This window comes from Mesocricetus auratus, unplaced genomic scaffold, assembly GCF_017639785.1.
Source record: "Mesocricetus auratus isolate SY011 unplaced genomic scaffold, BCM_Maur_2.0 Super-Scaffold_100004, whole genome shotgun sequence".
In the NCBI taxonomy this organism is placed as follows: domain Eukaryota; kingdom Metazoa; phylum Chordata; class Mammalia; order Rodentia; family Cricetidae; genus Mesocricetus; species Mesocricetus auratus.
The window spans coordinates 48,211,892-48,236,660 of record NW_024429189.1 but is presented as its reverse complement, the minus strand read 5'-3'; the positions used below and the strand labels follow the sequence as shown (position 1 = coordinate 48,236,660).

The window sequence follows — 24,769 nt, the reverse complement described above, 5'->3', positions numbered from 1 at the left end:
GCTGACTTCACTCAGGTGTAGGACAGGAAAAGGCTATATACCCTCATTGGTATAGATGTCAACATGTCAGACAATCAAGAACTGCCATCTTTAATAGCATAGAAATTCTCTCACAGGTGTGTGTCCTGTAAGTCTAAGCTCCTCAAATGTCTCTTAAGAGTTTGAACATTTGAGAATGTAAAGGCATTTGGTGGTGCACACCTTTAATCCCAGCACTCAGGAGGCAGAGGCAGGCGGATTTCTGTGAGTTCAAAGACAGCCTGGTTTACAGAGCAAGTTCCAGGACAACCTCCAAAACAATACAGAGAAACCTTGTCTCGAAAAACAAAAACAAAAACAACAACAACAACAGAAGCAACAAGTTCACAGTAAACTAATGAAAAGTCAAGAAAATTTAAACATCTCTTATTGTAGAGATTTAGAGAAAACTGATCTCTCAGAACTGGCCGAAGTATCTGGAACATGAATACACTCTATACCAAGAAATAGCTTTAGGATAGAAGATTGTGTGGGATTGGAATCATAGCCTTTTTTTTTTGAACCAGTACTATATTTTCTAATGCCAATTTTGTGATAATTAAATATAGATTGTGGTTTTTAATTATTTCATTTCTTGCACTGTGGGCATTGTTCTGAAAAAAGAACTGGCATTTTAATCTGTATTTTAAAACCCAACTAACAGGAGGATATTTAAATTTTCTTGACTTCTCCTTAGCTCATTGTGAACTTGATATAAAAATGCCTTTATAGCCTGGAATTTTTATAATCTTAAGAAACATATTTGAGGTGCTTACACTTGACAGAAACAAATAAGTGGAGGAAGTCCATAAGCAGGAAAATTGTCATTAATATTAAATTTGATCTAGTAAAGAATATGAGATTGGCAGTGGATTGAAAATTTCTCTTTTCTCTCAAAATAAGATGAAAGTTTCCTAATGGTTTTGCTAGACAAGAATGCTAGTTCTCCATATCTCCATTTAGCTATGCATGTGGGGTTAGGAGTTTGAATATCTCTGCTAACAAATGCTTTGCCACATTCTCCAAGAGAGCAATGCATTGAGGCAGGTTTCCAGTCAACTACAGGATCGTCCCTATTTGTCTAAACCCTGGTTTAACCTGATTATTAACAATTACGTTGTGTTTTCTTCTTACAATTAGAGTGTATTCAGATTTATTGGTCCCTTGCTTCACAGATTTATCTCAGTATGTGGTATATTCAAACAGAATTTTGTATTTTTAATTAGGGGATTAGATAAGTAATTCTGAAGAGCCAAAAAAAAAAACTGTTAGGCATCACACTGCCTAACTATCTAATACACGGTGTGTGTGTCCAGGGTGTTGTGTGGGAGCCATCTATCCAGCAGGCTGTATTTTTTTTTCTCTCCAGTTTTTTTTTTTAAAGTGGACATGTGCGGGAACTGCTAGCACAATTAGCACTAGGCAGATAAAGCCAGCTTTAATCCTGTTTACGGTCCGCATCAGGCAGATGTGCCAAGATTGATGCAGACAAGCCCTGGGCTTACAGTAATATTTTTAAAAGTGCCACTCACTGTCCTATTTTTGTCAAACCTTTGCTCAATATCCTTAAGTATCATTGACTTTGCTCTCCTTTTCACCACTGTAACCCACTTTGAGCAGGTCCTGCTTTGCTCTCATGGCGACAGGGTAACCTGCCAGGAAAGGTTATCTTTATTCCTGTAATTAAATTGGCTCCCCCTCCCCCCCAAGAAGATACAATAGGAAGTGGGTACTGAATTAAATAAATAGCATGCTATCCAATAGACTCATACTTAAATCCCTTGCAGGAACAGATGGTCCCAGTATCTCTGTAAGTAATGTGAGAGGACAGTTAGTGTTCTGAAGCGACTAGCAACAACCAGTGTGATCCTAACGAGCCAATAGATTTCAAATAATAAGCCACATGCCACCAAGCAGAGCTGTACTTGGTCTGTGACGTGCTAACATTAGTAGTCTGAAAGCAGTGCTCTGTAGACCATTTCTGTGTTTGTATCTCCTGATGTCAAATATGATTTATAAATAAAGTTTGACTCCAAAGTTTTCCCCAACAAAGGTACCACTTGTCCTGAGGCTGGAAGTAAAGCTTTATTTAAAACACAGGCCAAGAAATAATGCTGCCACCACCGCCGCTTTGAACTCTACAATCTGGTTGTGTCAGGTTGTTCATGGAAATACGGCTTTCACATGTAATTATGAAAACATTTAGTTCTTCATGTCAGAAACTCATACTGTCCCAGGAGTGGTCAGTGTCAATCAGTCCAGTCCTTCAGGAGAAGGAAATCCAAGCAGAGATTTCAGATCCAACCCTTTTGTTCAGCACTTACAATAGCTTCCTTATTTTCAAAAGCCTTGTACTGAATCATATGCAGAATAAAAAGAATCCAAGGCATTCTTAAAACAATCCTTACAGAAATGCAGACAGGTAGTCAATCTTTATAGAATCACAACTTCTTTTTGCAACACAGTTTGTTTTCTTTTGTTCTCTTTCCTCACGTGTGTTATAAATATTTGTATAACCGGAGAGTGTCCAAAGGGTGTCCTGGAGTGGAGGTTGAGAGATAATGACCTAAGATTTCCAGTTTATCCCATCAGATAATCTCCAGAATCTTTAGCCTTTCCTGAGGCTAGCCCGAGGGTTTTCCACAGGGAATGTGGTGAGACCTTCATTAACCTCAAATCTAGGAGACTGGTGTTCCATCACCCAGAGCCATCAGAGCTATTGTGTATAGCTTACAAACTTCAACAAATAAAAAGGTACAGCTAAGCACTGCATACTTTGATGATAAAGCATTAGGCCAAAGCCTTAAGATAAAAGCATTTAAATGCCAAGTGCACAGAATTCTAACATGCTTTTTGGCTCCCTTTCTACTTGGGATGCTAAATTTTAATTGTGCTATAGTCTTCTGCTATATCAATGTTTCTTGAAACCCATATACTGTTATTGCGCATTTAAGTTGTTTCAAAGTTTTATCTAACAATCCTTGGGTGAGCTATCCTTTACTTCAGTTGTGTTTATATTTATTCTTTTGAAATAAATTCCTGAAAATAAATTCCTGAATTAAAACCACGCATACAAAAGCATTTTCACTCCCTCTCTCCCTTCTCCCTTCAAGGTGCATGTTCGAGGGAGTCAGGCAGAGGTCCGACGACAGTTTTCAGGAGTTTCTCAGAATTTGTTGTCGGCCTCGGTGGCAAGCCTCTTTCCCCACTGAGCCATCATGTCCCCAATTGTTTCCTTTTTTACACTTAAAATTACACGCACTGCTGTTTACTGGAAGGCAAAGCTAATGAAGATTTACAGGAAAATCTCAACCTCATGTTCCTGATCTTATCTCTCTTAAAAGGTGACTGCTGTTAGATATTTTCTTTGGCTATTTCCTGGGTTCTCTCTGTGTTCTGTGTAAGTGGGATCAATACCTCCCTCCCTCCCTCCCTCCCTCCCTCCCTCTCTCTCCCTCTCTCCCTCCCTCTCTCTCTCTCTCTCTCTCTCTCTCTCTCTCTCTCTCTCTCTCTCTCTCTCACACACACACACACCTGTGTAATTCGTTTTTATCGCAAGCATTCATTCTTCTTAGTGTCAATGTCTTTCTGGGTGGGGATGCACCAATGACACTTGTTCAATTAAAGCTATAGAAGGTAGCCATGATTTAATCTACAATCCTCTAATTGAAGGACACTACTGTGGCCTCAGATAGTTTCTCTATTATGAGTACTGCTGCAATTAACATTTGGAAGTCTTTTGATGCATACTCCTGACATGTTCCCCGGCAGCCACCATTTGTACATCCTCTCCAGCACTGAGACTGCTTCCCTGTAGCTATACCATCACCCATCCTTAGTTTTGATCCCGTGCCAATCTAAAAGGCAAAGAGTGGTGTCTTGTTGTTTAAATTTGCATTTCTTTGATTACTAATTAGGCTGAACTTTTTCATATATTTGTTGGCTGATTTGCATTCCTCACTTTGTGGAATGCTTGCTTGAGTCTTTTGTGTACTTTTCCATGAAAGTCTTGCAAATAACTCTGGCCTTTGCTCTCTTTGTGACATTTCTTTATGAATCTTTAGGACTTTTAAAATGATTAAATAGCTTTTAGGCCAGGTAACTTGATCTTTCTGTCTGACTGTCTTGGTATACTTGACACATTTCAAAGTTATATAAATTTCTAATCTAGAAATATTGCTATAAATTATGAGATAGGACTTTGTCTCTTCAAATGATTAATAAGTTCTCAAACACCTTTCTTTCACTTATTTCCACTCAGCTTATGTCTCACCATTGTCACATTAGTGAATTTTCCAATGCTCTGGCATGTTTCTCTGGGTCCACTTGTTTCTGGAATTGAAATTATTATAGTCTTGTAAATTATACATGCCAGGGCATGCAATCATCTTCATTGTTTGTAGAACCCTGTTCTAGATAATGTAGTTTGTAACATCAAGAGAACTTGCAAATCATTTGTATTGGTTCCTTGCTCCTCCAAATATAAAAGTTTCTATTGAGATTTTGGTTGAAGTTGTGTGATAAATATTCAAGAAGTGATATTGTGGACATGTGAGATATTAAAGGTTGGAACTTAGTGATCTCCATTTTCTTTGTTTGTCTTTTAGTAAATTTTGAATTGTTTCCCTACTTCATTCAGTTCCAGCATCAATTGTTGCTAACTTGTATGGGAATTTTTTCCTATTATGTCTTCTTATATATAGACATATGTGTCTGCATTTTTCAGTAGATCTAGTGATTAAGTTGACTCTTTGGAATCTTACAAATACCTTGTGCTATAGCTATAATTAGGGTTTGCGTTCTCCTTTTCCCTTCATCACCAATTATGTCTTTTATTTCCTAAGCAGTTAGCCAGAAGGTCTTGATAATCAAGAGTAGCAAAGGAGATGATAGGCATTTTTTGTATTTGTATGCTTTAAAATTTCTTTTTTTAAAATAAAATTTCCCAAACAGTGTGTGAGATGCATGTAGCCTACAGAAATGAAAGTTATGCGAGGTCTTTTGATTTTTTAAATGCTAAAATCCATCCTGAGACTACTAGTTTGAAAAGTGTGTACTAGAGAAACGTCCATGGAACTGATACTGTGGGCATGTTGATTCCTAAATCACTGAGAGATTGGAACATTAGATTGCAGCCAGGTCTGAAACCTGAGTCATCTAAGAGTGACAGGTTTGAAAAATGGGCTTTGGGTTCACCTGATTCTGCTACCTAATTGTGGAGAACAGGGATTTTCTCCTCCTCCTCCTCCTCCTCCTCCTCCTCCTCCTCCTCCTCCTCCTCCTCTTCCTCTCCCCCCCCATCTCTCTGTTTCTCTCTCTTTCAGGAGCTTCCAGGTGTTCAGTGGACAGTCAGACTATACATATTTGTTGGTTAGGAGAGGAGGCCACAGTCTTTGATGAAGCTTGTAAGGAAGTCTTGGTGATTAAAGCTGAAGACTACACACTACACCCATCATCACGGGAAAGTTTCTTCCCAGGCTTCTGGAACTCCTGACACCACGGAAAGAGATCCTTTCTCTGCCTTTTGCTGTCTCAGCACTCCTGCCCTTCCTATGTGTTAGTACTCCTCATGTTTCCTCTTATCCTGAATCATACATGCACACACACACACACACACACACACACACACACACACACACACATGCCTCTTTGTATATGGGGTTGCCTAATGGAGATGCTGGATGTTTTAATGTCCCCATGAATGCCCTCACATGTTTTAAATTACATGGAACAGTGTGATCCCTATGAGGTTTGCTTTTCAGCCTTGTTAGGAGAGCCACAGGAGCCTTCAGCCAATCACTGATGAGACACCCTTTCAAATGCTGTCTTCCATGCCCCGGGAATATGCCTGTTCTGCCACTACACCTGGTAGGGCCATCTGGCTGATTTCTGAGACGTGTGAACTTAGTCTTTCTGGTAGCTAGTTCTTTCTCACAGTGCCAAGCAGTTCTCAGCTCAAGGCAGAGTTCTGTGCTTCTGCAGTTCTCTACAGCTTTCTCCAGTGCCATGAAGTCCCCATGAACTCGTATCAGCTTGGCCTTCATGGAGCTCCAATTCTAGTTCAACCAAGGGTGTGACCACAGGAATCACTACAGCAGTCCCACCTGTCCTGTGGGCCGGAAATCCTGCCAGAACTGTGGCTTACTGTATCCACTCTAAGAGACATCCTTGTGTGTATTCTAATTGCTTCAAGTAGAAAGTAAAGCTAGTCTCTGCCGTTATTTGTAGTCAGACATTGTTTAGTTTGAAAGTATAAATAACTTCTATTGTAAGTACTCCTTTACCATAATTATTTTCTGACCCATGTACAGAGACAAACATAAAACTTACATGCCATGATTTTTTAAAAAATCTTTATAAAATTGATGGGGAAGTCCTGTGTATATGTCAATAAAGCACTGTTGGTCAATAGGGAAGCAAGATAGGTGGGATTAGGAGTTGAGGAGGATTTGGGGAAAGAGAGACACAGGCAGACACCATGTAGGCCGCCAGAGTAAGAGGTCCAGACCTTTTCCTCTGGTAAGAGAAATACTTAGATTAACAATTATGGGTTAAATACTTAAGTCAGAGCTAGCCAGTAAGAAACAAGCAAATGGCCAACAGCTTCATAACTAATATAGTATCTTGTGTGTTATTTGGGGACTGCAACTGTAGCAGGGCCCAGACAGATTTTGGGGAAGGCAACAGGTCACATAAAATATATACTTTGAATTTTTTAGAAAATATTTATTATTTTTGCTTTATATATAGGGATGTCGTGCCTTCATATGTATGTATAGGAACTGCAAGTATGCCTGATGCACATAGCTGCCAGAACAGGGTATGGGAGCTCCTGGAACTGGCGTTAAGGAGTTGGGAATTCTCTACAAGAACATCAAAGACTGTTAAGTTCTGAAATATGTCTCCAATGGCATGCATTTTTATTTTTAAGTAAAATTTAAAGCTAGCATACAAAGTCATATGTGTGCATATACACACACACAAATGTAACTATATATATATATATATATGTATATATATATATATAATTGTATTTTCTCCTCATTCGTTGCCTCCCATTATCTTCTCTCCATGCTGTCTACTATCTTCTTGCTCTCCCCTGCCTCCCCCTAAATAGCTCTTTTCTGCTTTCATGTCATATGCACATCTGTGGCTTTAGAGGTAGTATGTGTTTCTTTTATTTTAACAAGTCATCATAGACTCATGGTCACTAAGAAAAGTCAGTGTTTTTCATTTTTTTCAGTATTAGGAATCATTGTCCTGGTGCTAATTTGTTACTAAAATGTTTCTTTGTCTATGGTTATTTGCATATTTGTGTATACATTGGGTGTTTTTAAGATTCTGAAGGTCATAATCCTTGTGTGACAAGGACTTTGTGCCATGCACTTCAGTTTTTCATTATCCTTGAGAAAACTGACCTAACTTTTCATTTCTCCAGTTTCCAACTCTTGCAGCGACAGAGATTAAAAAAAAAAGAAGCAAAACCATAATTCCAAGTTTTGTGGGTTTCAGATATTCTTCATACACTCAAAATGGAGAAGAAATTGTTTTAACTGAATTTAATTTCTTTTTAGGTAGCTCCAAGTGTCACCTTCTGGGCAGAGAAGAGTCCATAGAACTTGAAGACATATTCTCTGTGAGGCTGAAGCGGCGCTGTTCTGTGAAGCAGCCAGGCAAAGGCACTCTCTTGGGCATCACCCTCTTTATATGCTTGAAGGAGCAACAAAACAAACTAAAGGATTCTACCCTTGATCTTATTAACCTGAGTGAAGACCACTGTGACAAGTGGTTCAGGGAGTTCAAGAAAATTCTGGAAGGTAAGTACTCACCAAAGGAATTTTTAGTGAACATGGGTCTCCTTGATATAGGTAAGGGGTTGGCAAGGTGGCTCAGTGGTCACATAGTGGCTCACAGCCATCTGTAACTCCTTGTCCATGAAATCTAAGGCCCTCTTCTGGACTCTATGAGAACCAGGCATGCACACAGTTCACAGATATCCATGTAGGCCAAGCACCCATACATATAAAATTAAAATTTAAAATCACAAGTTATTTTTCTGGGCAAAGGAAACATTTGATTGTGCTGTGAGCATATATTTTTGTTTCTAGTCTCTTCATTATGTGGGGATCTTGTATCTTGTCAGATGGTTTCCATAATGTCAGCTAAGAAAATGATATAATTTCTTCTTTATTTTGTTGATATGATTGATGTAGTACTATGGTTGAAAATTGTGTGTTTAACTATCTTTGCATTCAAGAATAAATCTCATTTTTCACGGTATATAATTATTTTAATATGCTATTGAATTAATTTGATATAACTTTGTTAAAGGATTCTTGCACAAGTGTCCATAAAAACATATAATCTTTAGATTTTCAATGGTACTATTGTCTGAGTTTGACATCTGAATAATCCTGATCTTATAAAATGAACTCTAACTTTTGAACAGATACACTTATGAAGTTTTGGTAATTCTAATCAAGACAGATATTTATTTTATTTATATGTACAGGTGCTTTGTCTGAATGTGTATCTGTACACCACATACATGAATTGCCCGTAGAAGTCACAAGAGGCACTGGATCCCCTGGAACCGCAGTTACAGAGAGTTGTGATTTGCCTTGTAGGTGCTGGGGATCAAACCTAGGTTATCTTGACCACTGAGTCATCCGTCCATCTCCCTAACAAATTTTAAAATAATTTCATTGTGTTTAAAAATTTTTATTTCTTTATATATGTGCATTGTGGATATATATGCCATAGTGCATACATGGAGGTCAGAGGACAGCTCTGGAGTTGGTTCTATTTTCCTCACCTTCATGTGGATACTGGGGATTGAACTCCGGTGGTCAGGTTTCCAAGGAAAGTACCTAATACCTTTTCCTGAATACACCTTGCCAGCCCAGTGAGTTATTTTTAGATGTATCTTTATTGTACTAACTCATGTTTCTCCTGAGCTTGTTTTAGAACTAACTCCCCTCCTCACCACACATTGCTAGCAAAGTACATTTATGTGTCAGCATTTAAAAATAACATTAAAAAAAGATGATCCATAATATGCTATGCATTTTACTCTTAGGGAATTGTTTTCCTTAGGGTAGATTTTTCTGAAGTTTAATGCCTGAATGTGTTCATGAGGGTATGTCAAGTACTGGACTTTGTGTGTTTGAAATTTTGAAGTGGCATCTTTACGTTCTGGATGCTAGAAGTCTTCAATATCATGTACTTCAAATGCACAGAACCTAATTAAAATGTCCATTTGGAGATTAGATATTATTTCCCCACTGACCCATTTTAAATATTTTATCAGGTTGGGCAGTGCAGAAGTAGCCAGAGTAGTTGTTGCAGCTTGGGGTTGGATGACTGTGTTGGATACCAGAGAGAAAGCAGGTCATGGTGACATCAGGAGCTTCCAGCCCCAGCAGCACTGATCTGGAATATCATATGGACAAATGCTGACCTGTGGTGGATAGCTACTGAGCATTTGCTCATAGCTGATCAGCTGAAGTGACTGCTTCAAGGCCTGGAGAGTTTGCTTTCTTAGCAGCTGCCTTGGGATCTTTACAGGACCTGCCTTTCAAGAGGACAGGAGCATACATAGGCCAGTGTTTAGTTCATCTCTCTATAAACAAACAAACAAACAAAAATGTGTTTATAACTAGAAGGAATTCCTTGTAATGTGTTATTTTTTCAAAGCCATTATTTTAAAATTATGCCAAAAGATTTCAATTAAATTTATTAGCTTGAATAGGTATTCGAAAGGCCTGGATAGTCAATAAGTTAAGAATGTGTCATTTACTTAGAAGAGTGAACCTCTTCCTTGTGCTGAGGTCTGAGAAATCTCCCAGAGGGCTTATGAAGAGCTGGCTGGGGCAAAGCCAATATATCTCACCCATAAAGTCAACAGCAAGTAAGCAGAGGATGTCTGAGCAAACCTCATTTTGGTAAAAGCAATTTTATAGGAATAGAGAGACTTGACAAAATCCAAACAAAATACCCTTGAAAACACTGTCCAAATATTTAGTTTAATGAATAATGCTTTAGCTTGATCTAGGGTTAAAAATCTACTCAAATTACAGAGATGAATAAACTACACATCATTGACAAACATCCTCTGGGGATCTCACTTTCAGCTTTTGATTTAGATAACAGTAGGAAACCATGAGATATATAGGGTCATTTTCTTTGGCTTGCTTCCGGAGTGCAGAATTACTTTGCTCATTGAAAGTAAATAGATTGACTTCTGAAACCAACCAATGCATCTCATAAGGGTTGAAAGCTTCTCATGACAATGAAAGAACCTAAAGAAGATGGAAGCATGCACTCCATCTCTGCATCCAGGGACCAGAGTGTCCTGAAGGGAACAGTTGGCTTCTTGTCCCATCGGAGACAGTCTGGATCATCTCCAGATCTCTGCCAGTGATATAACATAGGATCTGCCTTTTCCTGCTTACAATCTAATGTACCTCCTTTTTTCAGATTATATTATTGAAGAATTCATTAAACTGTTTATCATCTGAGAATGAAATACAGTTGGCTCTAATCCTCTTGCATGAATGGTGGAAGCCCATGTCCTTTCCAGGCAGAGGGCAAAGGTCTGTTGCCCAACTCCTCGTGAACTTTCCTTGGAGTTAAGTCTCTCTGTTTTACACCTGCCATTCCTGCCTCTGACATAGTGGCTTACATTTTGACAGAGTGATTGCTGTTTCCTTATGCCCCTTATACCTCTGCCCAGTATTCACCATCTAAAGAGGATTTTTTTTGTCTGTGGAAAGTTTGGGAGGTGACAGAAATTTTGCAAATCAAAAATGTATGTAATTTTCAGGTAAGTATTAGACAATGATATTTTAATTCCAAGGACAAAGTCCTTACTTCTAACTGGGTCTGCTGGTAAAAACAAGTCTTCTGAAAAATGGCATTGAATTCAAAATTATTTTGTGTTTTGTCTTGATTGAGCAAGTAGAATTTTTTTCCTTTATTGCCAGCACTTACACCTCCCTCCTTGTATTGTTCCAAGGAGAAAAACATGGAGACATTCAAGGCTCAAGTGGGTGGTCCTCTAGTCTTAATTAATCTAACAATTACAGTTTTATATAGTTCTGTCACTGTGTTATTTATAAATTTGAACAATTATACTTGGAATCTGAGCAAGGAATAAGATGTGATAATTTTTATGGGAAAATTGGCAGTAGTTGGAAAAAGAAAGCAATACCAAATACTTGAGATTTGAAAACTAATTAACATTGACTAAATAATTGCAGGTTTATAAATATAAAAGAACACTTTTTCTTTTTATCTAAAAATCAATTAATTTCACTCCTGACCCTATTTTCTGAGCCTAGTAAAGCACAGACTCTTTTAACTTTATTTGTGTTTTTGAGACAAGGTCTATATAGCTCAAGCTAACCTTGAACCCGTGTCTTCCCTTCAGAGCCTCCCCATTGCCAGGATTTCAGGTGTGTACCCAGCTTCTTTTTCAACTTCAGTAATAGAAAAGCTGTCTTAATTTTATAACCAGTAAGCAATGTGATTCATTCATACAGCACACATTATGTAACAGACTCTGTGCTATGTGTTGCAAACAAACAGAAAACCCAAAGACCAAAGAAGGAAGAATGTGGGGTTGGAGAGATAACTCAGTGGTTAAGAGCATGTACTGCTTTTAAAGAGAACTTAAGTTCAGTTCACTAGCAGGCTCACAACTGCCTGAAACTACAGCTTCATCTGGCCTCTGCTGATACCTGCATTCAAATACACAAACTGCCCCTGCATTGCCCCCAACTGAAACCCTCACAGCTACACATAGTAAAAATAATAAAGAAAATTAAAAATGGATATGTACTCCTCAAATTTTCTTGCCTTGGAGACAGACAAGACAATATGTTATTTTAAAAGTGTGTGCAATGAAGACACAAAAGAAACTTAGGCAAAGCATGGTAATTGATACAGGAATTCAAGGGTTTCTTATTTTTATTTTTGGAATTGTCATGACTATGTCGAAAGTTGTCTAACATAAGGTTTTCCTACTTCAAAAGGGTACCTGTCATACAAAGATATATATGATATATATGCACAGCTTTAAACTTAGTATGTATATATACTAGATTTCATTTTTATTCCATTAGGACACAATCCTACTTTTACAGATTTGAATTTCCTAGTAATGATAATTTGAAATCACCATTGGACCCTGATCCAAACTTTTCCCTAGAGATTGTAATCGAGATTTGAATGAATATCATTGGGTCTTCTAGTATGCACCCCAGACAGTCTCACTGGTGTTGTTTTTGACCCTCCTAATTGACTGAAACCTATAGAACCAAGAATAAGACATTCTTAAAAGTGAAAAATCTCTAAGAATGTCTGCTAAGTAACTTGAAAAATGAACAGGTAGAGTGGAACCCCACTCTGATTGGCTCTAAGGGAAGATGTCCTGATCTGGATACATTAGGGATGTGTTACAAGGTTGCTCTTTCTTTGGAGAATAATATCCCAGCACTTTGAGAGCTGTTTGTTAGGAAGTGAACAAAAACAACCATTATAGGAATAGAGGCATGCTTGGAAAGTGGTAGTATACATCTTAAAGACGACCAAAGACTAAAGAGAAAACCACAGGAAACTTATGTAATAAAATATTAATGAAAAACCTTAGAAGGAAGAAATAAAAGGTAGAAGTCTTTTAGAACATGCCTGCTGAATTTTGTTGATATATTTAGGACTTGTTATTCTATTTCCAATTAATAGAAACAAGTAATGGTATTTTTAGCACACACTGGAGGAGATTTAGTTCTGATGTCATTACTGTTCAGTTTCATATCTAAATTCTAATTTCACAGGGCACAAAAAGTATAAATGAGCCATATTTATTTTATTTGTTTTGTTGTTGCGGTGTAGCCTGAAATACTATTGCAATAGCTGAAATAAGCTTTCAGATACATGTTGTTGCTGTGTATCCTGAAATACTATTGCAATAGCTGAAATAAGCTTTCAGATACAAAGCACAAAGAAAGCAGAAATGGTATTTAAATATCTAGTTTTATTCCTAAGAAGAGTAAATTCCCTTAGTTTGCTATTACCTCAAATTTGTGTCCATGAGATTGATTTTCTTATAGTAGTCTCTTTGGGGAAAAAATAAAAACAAATAAACATTGTTTCTTAGAACTGTTTTGTTTAGTGCTTACAATATCTTGTATAAGCAAATCATAGACACACACACACACATACACACACTTGATTAAGTTAACCAGGAAGAATTGTCTTAGCTGGAGAGTAAATAAATGAAGATTTATTTTGATATGATGTATAATGATGTACCTAAAGGAAACATGGGAAGTTGATATCATAAAGATAGTTTAAAGTTTACATTTACATTCGTGTGTGTCCGTGTGTGTGCATGTGTATGCACAGCCTCATGGCTGCATGTGCCATGGTGGTTGTGCGAGGGTTAGAGGAAAAGTTAAAAGACAACTCAGTACTCTTCTTCCATTGTGCAGGTCCTGAGCATCGAATTCAGGACCCTCATAACGATCACTTTTAAACTAACAGCTATCTGCTAAAAATGCTAATGATAGACATTAGTTGTACACGATATTAGTTGGCAATACTGGATCTGTTTAGGGACAAGGTTTTTATTGTGTAAAGGTGCTACCTTTGAAGTACAGGTGTTTTCCGAGGTGCCAAGAAAAGAAACAAAAGACTGATTAATGATCAACCAGACAGTAAGATCTTATATGTCACTTTTAAATGCTTTTTTTTGCCATAAGTGTACATAATAAACAAATGTAGAAACTGAGTATTATAGCTACTTTCTTATTTCTACATTAACATCAACGCCTGATTCCATGTGAGACACTCTGTCCAGTAAAGATCATGTGATGCCCACCTCCTGCAGTATCTTAAAAGCTAGGCCTTTGGAGTGTCACCACATGGTTTCTGCTTCCCTGAGCCCCTCCGTACTTCCCTGTGCACATTCTAAGTCAGCTGCTCGCACTCCAGCTAACTGCTATGTTTTTTGTTGTTTAGTGGTTCTGAGTACACCTTTGGTTGAACCCATCATCCAGAACAAAGACTTGAAAATCTCCAGTGTGTCATCACTGCCTCTCAGCACACAGCAACCTCCCATCGCAGCTTGCTCAGGCACACAGAAGTTTCAGAGTCTGAATACTCAAATGTGTACGGGCAGCAACCCTACCCCAAGACTGTCTGTATAATGGTAGTACTATTCTTAGCATTGGTGTGGTAATTTACTAAAACTATTCATTGCAAGCATATGTAAATCTTTGCTCTTTCAAGAATTTTATATAAAGTATTTCTTACAAGTGAACTTGCAAATAGAAAACCTATTGAAAATGGGTTTAAGATAAACACATTGGTTGTGTTTATAGCTCTTGAATTTTCTATTGTGTACTGAACTGGTCATTGAGAACAATGAAATTCATCTCTATTAAATTATGAACAACTACCAATACCACTTAACTCTTCAGGAATTATTATCTTATCAAAAGAAAATTCCACTCAAACCTCCAATTTTGTCATAATTGTAAATGAGATTCTAAATGGGAAGCAAAGCTATCATGTAGCTTTTGCTAATAAGGCAAGAGAAGAGTTTCAGTTTATCTTAAACCTACACCGTGTTAGTTTCACGTTTTGAATTGTTTCCATTCTAGCAATCAGTAGCATGAAAATTTAGTAAGCATCAGTCTGTAAACTCAGCAAACCATAGCAGATCAAGTTCAAGCTGAGAATATGGAATAGAAACTCTTTGGTTAATCTGATGTGTTGCTGGGAGCAAGAATCCTGGGTACTGGCAACTTCATTAATGCACATATGCAACCCCATATACACCATACCAAAGATGCCTTTGCAGACAGAGAGAATGTAGAGCATGTGCACTCTTGTTTTATATGTTCTTAAAGGTTAACCAACATTGATTCTTCAATCACGTGGGGTCGTTGCTTGTTTCTGAAGCCTTTCCTGCTCTGCTGTCCTGGTTTCTGCTGGTAGAGACAGACAGTACTGAGGGGCTCCTTCTAGTTCCTTTCTAGCTCCTTCTCTCACAGCCACTGCCCTTTCAGCTCATAGTAAGCTAGAATTAGTTCTTTAGAAATAGTTGGTTCTATTTATACTTGAGATGAAAGATCTCTGCAGTCTTTCTGAGGCTTCTTAACACCCTCTGTGGCATTTTTATCCTAAGGGAGGGATGTGTTTTTGTATGTAATTGATTATAATTATATTGAAAAAATTAATTGCTGTATTGTACAAGAAAATTACATTCTTGCTTCACTCATTGACAGAGTATCTTGAGAATAAAAGCTGAAGAGCATATTCATTTTAGAGAATATCAGTGTCAAATTGTTCTGCAAGGAAGTCTTGGTGACAAAATCTTTTGTATAATTCAACTTCTTCTTGGAGAAACAACTTTGGTAGTTTTTGTCAGGTTTTGCCATGTGATTAGATTCAGAGTTCTAAATGAATATCCTCTGAATGTTTCCAGTAAAATGTTGAATTAAGTTTTCATGCTGTTAAATGAATTAGTTAACACCACTTCTTAACTGAATATCAAAGAGTCATTATTTTAAAACTCAGACTAATGATAATGACTGACATTTATTCAGCAGTTACTATATACTAGATACTATGTAAGCAACTTTTCTGAATTATCCCATTAAATCCTCATAATAGCATTAAGAACTATAAATATATTCCCGTAGAAATATAGGAGCAAAATTACTTATGTGTTTTGTTGGGAGGCTTGAGGAATTGAAACAATGCATGACAACACACAGTGAAACTGAATTAATTATGATGGTTATCACTTCTTGGTTGGTACACAAGAAAAGTAAAATGGTTAAAAAGAGTTTTTAAAGGTCAAAAATCCTATTTTTAATGTGTCTGTATCGAATATGGAGGCCAGAAGACTGAGGGTGTCATCAACAAGAACACTTTATACGCTATCTCTTTTGAACCAGGGTTTCTCATTGGCTTTGAGGTCACCAATTTGGTTAGACTGGCTGGCCAGTATGTTCAGGGCTCCAGCTGTCTTTGCCTACCTGAGGATAGGTTTATATGTCACCACACCTGACATTTTCACATGGGTTATAGAGATCAAACTCACATTCCCATACTTGCAAGATGATACCTCACACACTGAACTATTCCAGTGTGTTAAACTGGAGTTCCCCATCAAAAAAGGAGTAATTTACCTGAGTTTGTCATTATACCAAACCTGTGTCCCAGCAGGTTGATCTTCTTAGGGTATCCTCTTTGAGAACAAAATCACCCTTGTTTCACACATAAATCCAAAGACATTACTTTTTCCTGGCTTTGCTAGTAAGACAGGTTCTTCCAAAAAAAAAAAAAACCAAAAGAAATGGCATTGGCATTGGCTTGCTTTGAGTGATAACTTTTCTTATTAGCATGTACTTACATCATTCCATCTTTCCCCCTTCTTCCTTCTAAGATTGTACACCACATGTTATAGTAGTACTTCAATGTATCACAGTCACTGCACAGTTAGTATTTTACCTCCCACCCAATAGATGCCAGGCACTTGTCAGCAGCATCAGTGTTATCTTTATAGAAGATACTCCATTTCTAGTGTTCTGTTCCAAACATTGTGACTGCCGCAGAATGAAGGATTCCCTGCACAGGGAATATGACTGGGTCAGTAAGCTCTCTTGTGTAAATTATTTGGAAATGGTACGAAAAGGGTCTAAAGGAAAGTTTGGCCCACCTCTGAAGCTGGCCCCTCTGTTATTTTAACCCACTTCTCAATATCATTAGCAGCATCAGTGTCATCTTCATAGAAAATACTCTATCTCTAATGTTCTGTTCCAAACATTGTGATTCAGAACTATGGAGTGCTAGAACAAGAGATTTTGGCATCAGCAATAATATTATACTTCCTGTCTCAACACTGAAATAACTTTGTTGTTACAAATCAGTATTGAGAGTCCTCATATGTTTGGGTGTGAAATTCACAGGTACTATGGAACACTTGATAGCAGTTTCTTTATGCTAACTCAGAAGAATTGGAAAAGCACATATAAACATACTGGTCTATGACTAATTATTAGGTTCCTACCTTTAACAGAGATTCCCAAACCTGGTTTCAATGCCTTAAGCCTACGCATAGATGAGATTCAGTGTTGAGTTAACACTTGGATGACGCTAAAATGGACTGACAGTTTTCTGTCGGAAATAAATGAAGTAAAAAGTAACAAAATGACAAGCCTACAATATGTACAAGCAGAAATAAATAATATTTCATATCAGGCAACAAGTTGTTATTGCCCCCAGGCATTCATTAGAGTATCATTGATGCTAACATAATTGTGTGATATTTATATAGCTATTACATGCACCTTCAGGAATTTTGTTACAGTCTTTTGTGAACGGATCTGTTGTTGTTTGAGGCAGATAACTAGAATATTATCAATGGATGACATGCCACAGCACTGTGCAATTAGTTCTCAAATTAGCTAGTTATCAACATTAGGGGGAAAACACCTAAACATAAAATAAAAAGCATCAAGTTTAATTCATTTAAAAAAATCTCTCTCAAGTGGAAAATTACATGTCCCGAAAACATTCATATTCTGTTTCTACTATTAGTTACATACACTGGCTTCTTCCCCTAAAAGAAAGGCCTGCTTGTGTTGTTTCTGGGCCCTTTGCACTGTCTACATCAGTCAGGTTCTCCTCTCACTCGGTTTCGCAGACTACTTCCCTTCATGTCATAACATCAACAGTAGGGAGTGAGAGCAGGGGGGAGGAGGGAGGAGAGGAGGGAAAAGGGAGAGGTAGAGAGAGGAAGAAAAGGGAGAGGGATTGGGGGGAGGAGGAAAAGGAAAGGAACCAACCTACATGCGTTGGGATGTGACTGCAGCAGAATGAAGGATTCCCTGCCCAGGGAATAAGACTGAGTAAGTAAGCTCTCTTGTGCAAATTATTTGGAAATGGTATGAAATCTTTGGGGTCTAAATGTAAGTTTGGCCCACCTCTGAAGCTGGCCGCTCTGTTGTTTTATTCCATTTTTCAAAATTTCAGTGTTCTCACTCACTTGTGGGTATTCATGAGATACTTTGGTGCTTTGGTTTAGTCGTGGGATGTTTCCCAGGAACCCATATGTTAAAGCTTGGTGCCATATGGAAGTGGAAGTGTTAAGAGGTGGCCGAGTGGGAAGTTTCGGGTCACTGGGTACATGTTCTCAGCGGAACTGTAGAGCCTTGGTCTGTCTTTCTGTGCTTTCTGTGCCCTGAGCTAAATGAGATTCCTCTGCTATGTGCCCTCACCAATGACACCCTGAGTAACGTGCGGTGATGACTGTGGACCTAAGTCCTGAAACATGAGTCAAAATAAACTCCGCGCAAGCTGATTCCATCAAGCACTTGGAACAGTAACAGGGAACTGAGTAATTCATAGACTTTGTGACTGTCTTTCTCTCCCCAGTTCCTGGAAGCAAATTTCTCAACATTTCTAGTTTATTTGAGTGGAAATTGATGTTGAGAAATCAAAATGTTAGCTATACTCTTTGTCCACAGAATGTCTCATATTCTAGGTTCTTGCAACAGAAGTAATAGTTACCCAAAGTCATAGGTTTATTTTGTTCTCCAATTCCCATATAGCTGGCTCTACAGTGACCTTCCTTGTTCCTCCCCTTTCCATATTCATCTTTCTTCTTCCTTAGTCAGATCTGTTACCAAGCAGTGACAATGTGGAAAATAGACCTGAGAGGCTGTCACCGTTTGAGGGTAGGTCTTTCTCTGGGCACAGCCATTAAAGATACATTTCAGAAATAATGACTGGGTTCTTACCACATAATGATTGAAATGCAATTGATTTTATTTATATTTATATACAATTTTATTTCTTCCTATCATTTACTGTGATTTCACCATACAGTTCTAATATATAGGACACAAGCATCCTTTTAAAAGAAAAACAAAGCCCCCACATCTACCCATGTTCTTACTTCCTTTTATTTCTTGTAGGCAACCATCTGCATTTGGTTTCTGGTTTATTTTATCATTTTTTACTTCAAAATTAGCAGTTATATGTGTGTTAATCAAATAACGTGTGTTTATTTCTTGTTCTATCACACAAAATGTGATGCAAAGTCTGAACTCTCTATTACATTGCCTTTTCACCTAAAAGCCTATATTAGAAATCATCCCATACTATTTTACAGATGTCTTCTCTGCTTATCTAAGCATTCTCTATCAATTACAATGTGTGTTATGCTTTTTCATTTTTCAATGATCAAATTTGTTTATTGTTTGATTTTTTATTTTTTTCTCCAAGAAGTAAAACTTATCACTTTTTCATTTCTCTATCACTGCTTTTTTTTTTTTACAATTTCTGCTCCAATAAATGACTATGCACTTTGTGAATATTCTAAGTTCTGTTTCTGCCTCTCATTATTTCTATAATGTCTTTTATTGGATATTCAATTCCATTTAAGGTTGCTTGGACATGTTACAATGTTGATTTTCTTCAGCCAGTAACCAAATCAGGGCTTTGTGACTCTTGGTCACTCCCTCCTGATAACTAGGCAAGCACTAGGTCACTAAGCTCCAATTGTTGTTTGCATTTCCCTGATAGCTAAGGACGTAAAACAATTTTGCTTTTTCTTTTGTGTTTTTCGCCAGACTTAACTCCCATGACTCTGCACAACTCCTTGCAAAACCACCCCTCTACCCTACTATCTTGTGTCCTGTTTGTTTTAGAAGAGTTTATTTCACAGCAGATTCGCTGGTCCTCTGATTCTTAAAATGTATTAATTGGGCACAGGCATCCCAACATCAATTAAAAAAGAAAACTATTTACCCGCCATTTGTATTTTCTTCTTTCTACAGTTGCATATTCAGTTTGTTTGTTTATTGATTGGAATGTTTGTTTTTAGTGTTTGAATTTTGGAGTTCACTCCATAATGTGGGTATTAGCCCCCATCTGATGTGTGGGTGACAAGATTTTCCCATTCTGTACGCTGCTACCTCTTCACTTGGGTGTTCCTTTGCTAGGTAGATGCACTTTTGAGATCTTGCAGATTATTGAGAACATTTCTTTAAAAGTCACTCTCAGCCAGGCGTTGGTGGTGCATGCCTTTAATCCCAGCACTCGGGAGGCAGAGGAAGGCGGATCTTTGTGAGTTTGAGGCCAGCCTGGTCTACAGAGCGAGTTCCAGGACAGCCTCCAAAACAATACAGAGAAACCCTCTCTCGAAACCAAAAAAAAAAAAAAAAAAAGTCACTCAGTTACAGTGCTCACAAACGATCCAGAGAGGGTACTTTAGGAAACCTTTACAATGTGATTAAATCATTAAATTAGAAACATTCATGAAATTATTATCTGTTATTTTATAATTTCCTACTTTGGTGAGTGATTGAATGTCCAGTTATGCCATTAAATTAGATTCTTTGGATGTTAATTGTATTTAAATGCTAATTATTTTAACTGATCCAAAGGTTGGTAAAAAGCAGCTTGGTCTATTGGGTGACCTGCTCCCTTCTGTCTCTCCTATCTGGCTTGTTCACCCTGGATCTAATTGGTGTTGGATCCCTTGTTACCTAAATCTTGAAGTACTGAGGTGATCATCCCCCAGGCAGGCGATCCTTCTGTTAATTGCTGTTCCCTTCATGTTAACTGTTAGAAAGAGAGATTTGTTTATACTGGCAAACTATATGTGAATTTATTTTTACTTTAAGTCAAACTGTGACATTAGAATTATTTATATCTCTGGGAGTAAAAATCAGTACACATATGCTTTTGTTTGACAATAAAGGGAAATCAATGCATTTTAGTATAAATCGCCTAAGATAGAATGTCACCACCTCTGAGTCCTGCTGGGAACTAGTCAGATCTTCCGTGAAATGCTTTTACCACCCTGTTACTCATTAACAGGGTACAGTTTGCTATCAGAAGCTCTTAAGCAGTATGGCAACGAGGAGTTTGTTTCTCCTGTTTGGACTTTATCTTCCTAACCACTTGTTTTCTTTCCTGTGTGAAACAGTTGTGAATGTCTACAAGACTAGATTCTGGTCTCTTAACTGTGTTGAGCACCAGGCCCTTTCCATCACAGAGAACTCAAAACAGCACAGATGTGAGTCTGGGGGTGGCGTCCCTGCAGCTCTCAGGAGCCTTTGTTTGGAGAACACCCTGATTAACCCCCACCCTTCATGGTTCATTGACTCACTGATAGATCAAGTTTAAACTAGTACATATTAGCACATTTGTTACTAACAGAGGAGCAGTTGGCCATTCTGTTTTACACTGCTGGTTCATTGCAAACTGGCGTGCTAAAAAGGTCTCTACTCCAGAGTATGAATTGAGAGGTTACCAAGGGACTGTGAATCCAGGCAGTTGCATATTAATGTTGACTCGTGCTCCTATTTAAATCTTGGATTATCTACAGGGAATATGCTTACACCATTGTACAGTTATGTATAAGTTATCACTGCTGCTGTGAAATTCATTTTTTTCCTAAGGGTGGGGATTTAAATGTCTCAGTACAGTTTCATATTTATCAGTCTGTCCCTGGAGGAGATCCCTACTCTGAGGCCTGGTGTTGCAGCATCCTATAGTATTAATAGTTGGTTTCTGTGTAGTTGCTGATCTCACATACATCCTCACAGTGTTTCTATACCCCATGTGAAAAGGTTTCTGTTTAGTCCAGAAGGCATGTCCATTCTCTCAACAAAAAATAAACTAGGTCCCTTTTGGTTATCTGTCCTGTGAGTCGTTCCTTTTCTTATGCCTTACCAGCCTCACATTCAAAGTTTCAGCATCTTGAAATGTTTTTACATCGTTACAGTAATTTTCATGGAGAAGTAGGCTGGTGGAATCATCTGGCAGCATTAAGTGGTGAATTTTGCCTTGGCTCCATTGCTTATCAGTGCCATCCTCTTGGCCACCTGCTTCTCAGCCATCATGAGATGATGAAGGCTGAATGCCCAGTGGAGCTGAGGACATCACACTGAGTCTGAGACAGGGATTGAAGAGGCTGCATTGTGACTAAGGATAGCAATGCACTCCAGCTCTGCTGCCCACTTTGTATTAGAACTGATGATTTGTTTGTTTCTGGAATGTGAACTAATTTAGGTTTTGATAAAAAAGGACCAGTATCTATTTCCCATGCTGCTGATAATTTAAAAAAGAATTTGCTAGCTCTTAAATATTTTCTATCATTTTATCATCATAGATACAGAGGATTAGTATGAGATACAGGCTGAGTTGCATTAACCTAGTAGTAAAGAAGTCATTACCTTTCCTATGGTTAATACAACTTCCAACGAGCTTGGATGTCTGTCAAAAACCTGTTTTTGATAAATCTTTGGTTTTCCATCAGGTATTTATCTTAGCCTTTTCATTTTATTTTAGGAATTAACATAAATGCTTTATGATTTTTATCTGTTTTACACCACAGCAACTTGAAAATGATTCTGTTTCAGTTGGTCAGTGTTAATTTCTTTAATTGGCTTTCTGTAATTGAAACCTCAGTTTTATAGATGTTCTCTTTTTATTTCTGAATATATATGTATATGTATTTGTTGTGCATCTTTATGTGCCAGATAACTTTCCTATGTCTATTGAACATAGCAGAAAGCATAACCCAAAGCTTTTGACTCGAGGGGATTCAGTCCTACTAACACAAGAGTAATTGTAATGACCAAATAAATATATTTCCAGTCTCTCAAATGATGGTGTGTGCTACCAGGAAATGGAAAAGAAGTATTTGTCATTGTGACTTTCTTACAATAATGGACTATAAGCTAAACAAACCCTCTCCTTCCTATGTTGCTTTGGTGTCTGGGTATTTTATAACAGCAACAGAAATAAAACTGGAACAGCACCTGTATTTCCATCACCTTGATTTTATAGCTCCTCATGCTTTCCTATGTTTGTGGTAAATGTATCAATTTGTTACAAAGCAAATTGTAGACATTATAATTTCTACTGAATACTTTGAAGTAAACCTTTAAAACCAAACATTTCATAAAAACCCAGATACTGTTACCCACCAAAATTGTTTATTATCTCTGGTCCATATCAAAAAGTTCCTGTTTTCAATTATGTATTTTTAATTTTTATTAAGAATCTTTCACTTATTTAAAATGATATTCCCTTTCTTTCCATAGCTGTTGTGTTTTCTTAAATAAGAGCCCAGCCTATTGGTCCTGTGGACACTTTAGTGGGTATAAGGGTTACTAGAATAACTTGTCTAAACACAGATTGCTGGCCTCCGGAAATCCTGGTGCACTATCTCTAGAGTGGTTCTTTCTGTTTTTATTATTATTATTATTATTATTATTATTATTATTATTATTATTATTGTTGTTGTTGTTGTTGTTGTTTTCTTTTGTTAAGACAGGGTTTCTCTGTAACAATTCTGGCTGTCCTGGAACTTGCTTTGTAGACTAGGCTGGCATCAAACTCACAGAGATCTGCCTGCCTTTACCTCCCAAATGCTTGGGATTAAAGGCATGTGCCATCTCTGCTTGGCTAGACTGGTTCTTTCTAATGAGAAGCTGGCTGATGCCTAGAGCAGTTCTGTGATTATACTATATCCCCAGTAGCTTCTTCAGGGTACCATCTAGCCTATTCTTCTGTCCTCTGAATACAAAACTTGGAGTATATGAAACTGGGTTTCCAGTAAAAACTTAATAGGATTCATTTTTGAGATTTCAGATAAAATTTCCCTTGGTTCTGGTCAAAAGACTGAGAGGCTGTTTCAGATAAAACTATAAATGGCACTGTGTACTTCATGTTATGGCAGGTGGCATGTGAGGATAACTGCCCACTTTGGTGAGGCAAAAGTGATGCTTTAGTTAAACATGTAACAACCAGATCCTTCTGTTGCACTGTTTCCATTTAAAACAAGTAGATTCCCAGTAGTTCTTAGGGTCTGCAGGAGAATCTCTCAATAAATATTACATGATATGAAAGGGAAATCTACAGAGATAGCTGATCCAAACTGGTGAAAACTTATGAACTCTAAACGGACAGTTGTGGAGCTTCCATGGTCCCGAACCTAGGCCCTCTGCATGTGAGAGACAGTTGTATAGTTTGAGGGGCTCCAGGCAGTAGGACCAGGATATAACCCTGGTACGTGGGCTTGCTTGTAGAGCCCGGGTAGGATGTCATGCTCAGCCTTAATGAAGGGGGAAGAGACTTGGTCCTGCCTCAACTTAATGTGCCAGGCTTTGTTAACTCCCCATGGGTGGTCATATCCTTTGGGAGGAGTGTTTGGGGGTGTGAGTTGGGGGATGTGGGAGGAGGGGTGGGAGGGCAAACTCTGTTTGGAATGTAAAATAAACTTTAAATAAATAGATAGATAGATAGATAATCTGAAATATAATTCACATAATGCTTTTGAGATGCCCCAGTCACTTCTGCCTCATCTAATTAATTAGGGGTAACCTGGAGATGTCAGTTCAGCCTTTTTATCTGAACTAGCACCATCCTTCTGTGAAGAGGATGTGGCCTCTGCAACGTGGGATATTTTGCTTCTTAGAAACACAGGACCAATTTAAAAGGCAGGATAATTGCTTAATTTGTAATTACCAGTTTTCAAAGAAAGTCGTAAATGCCTTTAACCAGAGCAAGTGAAGATGAGTGAGATTAGACAGTTCTCCATTTTACAGGGAAGAGTGAGCTGCCAGAGAGTTACAACCTAAATCAAAAATTTTTCCTAAAAAGAAAGCAGGGAACATAGAAAGGAAGATTACAGATGGACACATCTCAGACATCTACT

The 24,769-nt window shown here is 37.8% G+C and overlaps 1 protein-coding gene across 4 annotated transcripts in view; it reads left to right on the top strand.

The window, feature by feature from the left end:
* Cerkl (ceramide kinase like) overlaps positions 1-24,769 on the top strand; it is a 123,621-nt gene that overhangs the window by 24,233 nt on the left and 74,619 nt on the right. For all 4 annotated transcript variants that reach the window (XR_005877235.1, XR_005877234.1, XR_005877233.1 and 1 more), the window contains exon 2: positions 7,593-7,835. Coding sequence is in view for 1 of the 4 variants with exons in the window: in XM_005065118.4 (XP_005065175.1) it covers positions 7,593-7,835 (243 nt within the window). In the remaining 3 variants the exon portion in view is untranslated. The remainder of the gene's footprint in view (positions 1-7,592; positions 7,836-24,769) is intronic.